The 6851-nt window shown below is 60.6% G+C and overlaps 1 protein-coding gene across 1 annotated transcript in view; it reads right to left on the reverse strand.

The window, feature by feature from the left end:
- Positions 1 to 4029: 4029 nt before the first annotated feature.
- The window catches only part of CUNH6orf132 (chromosome unknown C6orf132 homolog), a 32897-nt gene continuing 30075 nt past the window's right edge, over positions 4030 to 6851 (reverse strand). The window contains 1 exon segment of the mRNA XM_006110006.3: positions 4030 to 6463. Within this exon segment, the coding sequence (XP_006110068.1) occupies positions 6334 to 6463 (130 nt within the window). The 3' untranslated portion in view covers positions 4030 to 6333.

Below are 6851 nucleotides of genomic sequence, written 5' to 3' on the forward strand. Positions count from 1 at the left end.
GGGCTGGATTTGTATTGGGCTGCCTAGTGCACTGTAGGACACTTCGTAGCATCCTGACTCCATCTCCTATATACTCTTAGGATCCCCCAGCCTGACATCAAAAGCCTCCAGACATTGGCAAAAGTCCACCGAGGAGCCAAATCCTTCAGGTAAGAACCGCTGAACTGAACTTGAGCAGCGGGCTCCGGGTGCAGGCACCGCGAGGGGCTGATGGGAAAGACTGAGGGCAGCAGAGTTTTCCTTCCTTGAATCAGAATATATCTTAAACTGTTTCCTTTGTTTAATCCCCCCTGAGGCTCGACCACAGGAATGTTCCGGAAGGGTGTTGTATAATGCGTAATGCTTACTTCAGAGCTCCGGAGTCTGATGGGAGTCCTGGCTCCGACACCTGCCAGCTCTGTGACCTTGGGCAAGTTATGCAGCCCTTCCGTTCCTCCATGCTCATCCACAAACAGGGTAACAAAATGCCTGCCTCCTGGGCTGTGGCAGCATCACATGGAATAACATGTGTGAGCGCTTAGCACCGTGCCGGGGACAGACAAGCCGCTGCAGGACGGATTCCCCAGGAGACGGAGATCTGTGTGCAGGACATTCATGGGGGATGCGGTCAGGATGCACACCGTGGGGGAAGGGAAGCCCCCTTCCTGGGGGTGGGGCAGAGGGAGACCCGCGGGGCTGCCTGCACTGGCAGCCCTGGGGCTATGGCGACCCTTCAGAGCTGTGCTGAGGGCGGAAGGACCTGTCTGAGAATACGCTGCCCCAGGGAGTGGGCGTGGTCTCGGGTGGGGAGGCTCTCAGGTGGAAAGGACAGTTCCCTCCCGCTGGCTGCTGGGGGGGCGAGAGCTTCAGTCCTGGAGAGGGAGGGGGTCATGGCCGCGCACAGCATCCGAGCAGGATGCTCGTTGGCCGGCACTGCGAGGCCAGGGTTAAGTAGCAGTGACACCGCTTTAGAAACACTGTAGACACCCAGGAATGCTCCCGGCCTCCCCGTGCTCCCGGCTCCTGGCCCCGTCCCTGTCCCAGCACCTGCACAGGCCACGCCCGCTCTCTCCTTACCGCCCTCCCTGGAACAAGGACGGGCAGGCAGAGCGAGAGGCGCTGCCACACCCACCCCCGCCAGACACGCTGCCCCGGAGGCAGAGGGCAGGGCAGCCGCGCAGTCGGGCTCCTCGCCCAGCTCTAGCTGAGGCCTCGGCCAGATCACTAGGTCCATCCCACTTTCGTTTCTTCCCAGGTAAGCTGGGAGCGGGTGGGGCAGGGTGGGGCCAAATGGGATGCTGCGCGCAGCACTTCTCAAAGTGTGGCCCCTGGGCCATCAGGACTGGCAGCCCCGCCTGGGGACTGGTTAGAAACCTGGGTTCTTGGGCCCCGCCCCAAACCCACTGACTCCGGAGCTCGGGCCAAGTCCCAGGCATCGTGTTTGACAGGCCCTCCAGAGCTCAATGTTGAGAATCACCGGTGTACCGGAGAGCATTTGGCTCGGTGTCTGGACCGCAGGAGGAGCACCGTCAACCTCAGCTGAATGGGACCCTGAACCCGAAGTCCACCTGCTGAGCTGGACGTCAGGCACCTGCGAGCAGAGCGCCACCTGCTGGTCATAGCCCCACCGCGCAGGCACGCGCAAGGCGCAGGCAGGGACGCAGGGACCCAGGACAAGTTACACAGCAGACCTGACCCTTGCCCTCAAGGAACTTAAATAGTGCTCAACAATATTTGAATAAATACTAACATGTATTCATTCAACAAAAATGCGTTCAGTACCTCCTGGTGCTAGGGGCAGCGCTAGATCCTGGGGATACTGCGATGACTAAGACAGGCAGTCCCTGTGCTGTGGAACTTACAAGCTGGGGGAGGGAGAAGGGGAGCAAGTACCCCAAGGGGAAAGGACCTGGGGGGTGTGGGAGCCTTTGACAGGAGCTGATGTGGCCGAGGCGGGGAGGAAGGTCTGAACCTGAAGACTGGGGGGGAGGAGGGGGGGCGGAGGGGAAGTGGTGCAGAGGTGTGGGGGAGGGAGGATCTCTGAGCAGGGCAGGGCGGCGGGGGTGGGGGGGTTAGGGTGGCCTTCCTGCCGGATCTTTGATCTAAGCTGGGCCTTGAGGAGGCAGAAGTGTTTTGCGGGGTGAGTCTTTGGGGGTAGTGGGGCCTCACAATTGTGTGAGAAGGAGCCAGGGGAAGGGCAATGCCTTGGAGAGGCTGGGTTTGAGTGTCTGGCCAGGCAGCACAGGGAAATGTCCAGGGGGCACTCCCAAGGCAGGGCTGTGCAGCTGGGGTGCAGGCGCGGAGCGGGTGGGACTCAGTCTTCAGAAGAAGAAACTATAGAGAAGGAAGACGGAGACGGGAGACCGAGGACAGGTGCCCAGACCCCCGGGTGGAGAGGGGAGCGGCCTGGAAGGCAGAGGGGGTCAGAGAACAATTCTCCAGGAGCCGCGGGAGGCATGGCCAGAGGCGGGGGCAGGGGCCCTGAGGAGCCTGTACATGTGGGAGCTTTCGGAACGCAGGGCCTTGTGTCCACCCCTTCCTCAGAACGGCACCTTCTCTCCCTTCCTGGCCCGAGGCCCAGCAGCGGGTCTGCAGCAGCCGGCCTTCCCTGGGGCTCCGGAGGGAGGAGGCCAGGCTCTCAGCCTGGTGTCAGTGGCCACCCATCCCGGGCGGCTGCCTAATGATGGGACGCCAGATCGGCCAGATTCACCTTTGAGCTGCAGAGATGAAAGCAGCCACAGGCGGATGGGGGCGGGGTGGGCAGGCAGGGGCAGGCCTGCTGGAGGCTGCAGGCCTCCTTCCCACAGGAGCTGGAGGCTCACCGGGAGTGAGAGGAAGCCTCTGCTTAAATAAGTGAGGCCCGGGAAAGCTGTGCTGCTGTCCTGAGGACAGGGCCCTTCACGCATTGCTGACTGCAGGCCCCGGCTTCCCCCACAGCCTGCCCGCACTCACCCCCAGCTCTGCTTTGGGCTGGGCTGGGCCACTCCCAGGGAGCAGTGAGGAGGCCCCAGAAACCAAGGTGTGGCCAACCTGATCCAGGTGGCACATCCTGCACCTACCACCCTCATTAACCTTTTCTATTGGCTTTCCCCTCCTCCGAGCTGCATCCTCCCCCACCCCCACTCTGATAGGAAGATACGAAATGTGCGGGGAGGGCTGGTGGGGAGAGGGGTGAATGGCAGAGAAAGGACACAGCCGCAAGGGAGGCGGCTGTGGCGAAGGATGCAGTGGAGTCAGGCGGGCTCCTCTGCACAGTTCACTTCTCGCCTCGGAGCCTTAATTTTCTCACCAGCAACATGGAATGAGGGGCATCACAGGCCCAGCACGTTTTAGAGGATGGTCATGAACAAACGAGAGAATGAGTGACCTTTCCAAGCTGTCCAGGTATGTATTGGGGGCTACCACAACCACCGTTGCATCAGTTTCAACATGAGGCCCCCGAGCCCAGTGTTGGGAGGATCTGTGGAGTGCCTGAATTATGTGTAGAATGCCTGTGAGGGCATCTTTCTGGGCGGGAGCCATAGCTCTTAGAGAGGTCTGGACCCGCACACAGGGTCTTTTGAGGTGAGTTAGCTGAGACCCAAGCTCCTACGGCTTGTCAGAGGCAGAGCCAGACCTGGTCCCCTGGTCCCCATCCTCCACTTCTCCCTGCTGCCCCTCCAGGTCAGGTGAGGGGAAGGGAGAGTTTGAGCTCAGGGAGGGGAGAGCAGCCAGAGGGGGAGCCCCAAGTCCTCACGCTGTTACCAGGATAAGGACATCACAGCGGAGGGGGGGAGGGGGACGGTGGGACGGGAGAACGAGGAAGCCCTAGGATTTGGGGGGTCTTGGGGGGGCCAGGCCTAGGAAATGCTTCCTGGGAGCTGAGTCAATGAGGCATCCTCCCAGTTTCCCTTTCCCAACAAACCCCCCTTCCCAGAAAGGGCTCCGAGGAGACACAGCCCTGGCCCGACGCCATCTCGAGGGGATTCTCTGGTTCCCGTTGCCACTTTGGGAAAAGCTGAAGATGCCACGTCGAAGCTTCATGGGAAACGGAAAGGCCACACACAGACGTGAAGTCGTCATCACCCAAAGATGCACTTTATTGAGCAACTACCAAGAGCCAGGCATGTGCTGGATGCTTTGCCGACATCGGCATAAATGTCACCCCTTCAGGAGGCCTCCCTGACTGCCTGGTTAGACTAAATCCACTGCTCTCCCTCACCTTCCGGTTATCCTCACGTTCCCTGTTCCTTCCTGTGTGCTCCTTTCATCCCCTCTCCCCTCCACTCCGCTACAATCTTGCCATGGGCAGGAGTCACGTCAGCGTACTGACTGCTGTACCTCCATGCTCAGCACAGGGCCAGCCCCTAGTGGTCACTCCAATACTTGTTAAATGAACTCAGGACTGTCTCCGGTCTTCACAACAACCTTATGAGGTAGCTATCAGGGTCATGCCTGGTGCACAGAAGGAACCACGGTTGAGGGAGCCAGAGACTTGCTGAAGGACAGCTGGTTATCGCCAGGCTTCAGCTCTGCTCCTCCCCCTGATGGATTTGGAGAACAAGAGAACCGAAGGGTCAGAGAGAACGTTTGGGTCCAGCGGAATGGCTCACCCGTCAGTGCAGCCACCACCCTGTGCTCAGCCTTCCCTCCGAGCTCTCCCAACCTCTCCTCGCGCCCTGTGAGCTCCGAGTCACCAACCTGCAGCCACAGAGCTGGAGGCCAGGCCCCACTGGCCTGTGCATTTCTCAAGCCACGTGAGAACCTGTCCTTCCCACCCACCCGGAGCAAGCTACAGCTGGGAGCCCACGCCCCACCCCTCAGCCCTAACACAGCAGATAAATTAGGGGGCTCTTATAAAACATGTACAGGGAAGACACATACATACAGAGCCAGTGAGTGCCGGGCGGCGTTCGCTTCTTGAACACAAGGTCCTGCCCACGAGGGTGCCTGCCCTCTCCTGGTCTCTCTCTCCCTGGAGTGGCTCACCTGCTGTCCCCATAAGCTGGCACCTCGGCAGGTCACCACAAATCACAGAGGTCCACCATCCTTCCCCAAAGGGAACCCCTTCCTTGCTGCCCACGCCAGGCTTGCACCTCTGCGGTGGGCCCCTCCCTGCTGTCCCTCCTCACCAGGCAGCCTGCCTCGGCCTGGTCCCAGGAATCCGGCCCACCAAGCCCTGAAGGCAGGGAGGGCAGACCGAGGAACGCTGCTTCCTGACATGTTTGGCGACCACGTATCATCCACACCAGGACTTTAATGAGAGCGGAAGGGGGTCTGATTCACTGGAAACCAGGCACACGCCAGGACTGCTCAGGTGAAGGATGCACGGCCACCCTACCGAGGGTCCCTGCTCTGGACCGGCCCAGTCCCACCGCTCTGGACTTTCTGAAAGATGCCTGTTGGCAAAGATCTCTCAGATCACATCTCCCCTCTCTGCCACCTCCCACTCTCCAACACCTCACAGAATTGTGGTGACACATTTCAAGGCCTCACTAATATCGGGGACCTAGCACGGGGGTTGGGAGGAGGAGCTGGGAACGATGCCCCCTCCAAACCCCTGGTGGGACTCGGCTATGTAAGGCTTTTGGTGTTGAGCCCTCGGCCTTCTGGTTCCTGGAGCCCAATCTCCAGATCACGGGGCCCAGGTCCAAGGAGAAAAGTCAGCCTTCATTCTCTGTCTCCCAACCCGGACTTGCCAAGGCTTCTTCCTTTAGGGCTCCCTAGAGCTGCAGGCCAGGGCCAGAGAGAAATGAACCATCAATTCCCCGCGACCCCTCCCTCGGCCAATCAGTGCAAAGCACTGCCTGGCACCTTCTCCACATGCTGTGTGGGCACATTCCCAGTCCCACCTCCTATGCTAGGAGCCCCAGGAATCAGCTCTGGGGGTGGCAACTGATGGAGGCTGGAGAGAGCAACCTATGGTGCCCTCACCCCCACCCGCCAAGCCCTTCATGAGGGCCTGACAGCAATCACAGCCACCCCAAGACCAGTTCCCCTTCAGGTTTAATGCCCCGCCCCTTGTTTTTAGAACCTGCTCAGTAGGCCGTGCTTGCAAAACTGCTCTAAATGAGCCTTACTCAGGCAGATAGTACCAGATAGCAGAAAGCCAGGCTCCAGGCCCTCCTCTCCTCCCTCCTTCCCCTCCCCCCCATCCGCAGGCCGTCCACAGCTCCCTGGGAAACAGAGGCCCACTCGGATCTTCCTCTGGCCACTGCTTCTTGCTGGCTGTCCATCTCTCTGTCTTGTCCATCTCTCTGTCTTTCGGGAACAAAGACTCCTCTGTGTCTGAGTCCGGCTGCACCCCTCCCACCCCCACGAAAACCAGTGCCCAGATCGACCCCTCGGAGGAGAGCTGCCAGGCCCCCCCGGGGCTCAGGACAGGGCATTCCGATGGGCCCCTGGATGGGCCCCTGGGTAGGCGTAGGAGATGGGATGGCGGGTCCCAGGCCTCACGGTGAACGTGTTGATGGGGCTTCCATAGTGGGGGGTGCTGCGGGGAGACCTGGTGGGGAGCAGAAGAGAAATGAGGTGAGTCTTTGCAGCTGGTTAGCCAACAGCCCCCCTTTGTCCCCAGGGCTTAGAGGAGAAGATGCCGCTCAGCCCTATGGTTTCTGCGCCACGAGCCCTGGGCTTCATCAACCCAGGCCTCCCCCTCCAGTCCAGGCCCTGGTGGCCACCGAGCTACCTAATCCCTTCCGCTCAGAACCCGTGGCGCCCAGCCCGGCTCTGGATCTTCTGTGTGGTGGGGATATCGGCCCCCAAGGACCACTCAGATCTCCCTCCAGCCCACACTCAGCCTGGAGCCCTGGGACTCGGGGCAGGGGGGCCGGGGAGGGAGGAAGGGGGAAGAGGGAGAGAGAAGTGGGGGAAGCAGGAGATCAAGGGAGATG

The sequence above is a fragment of the Myotis lucifugus genome, unplaced genomic scaffold (assembly GCF_000147115.1).
Source record: "Myotis lucifugus unplaced genomic scaffold, Myoluc2.0 scaffold_653, whole genome shotgun sequence".
NCBI lineage: Eukaryota > Metazoa > Chordata > Mammalia > Chiroptera > Vespertilionidae > Myotis > Myotis lucifugus.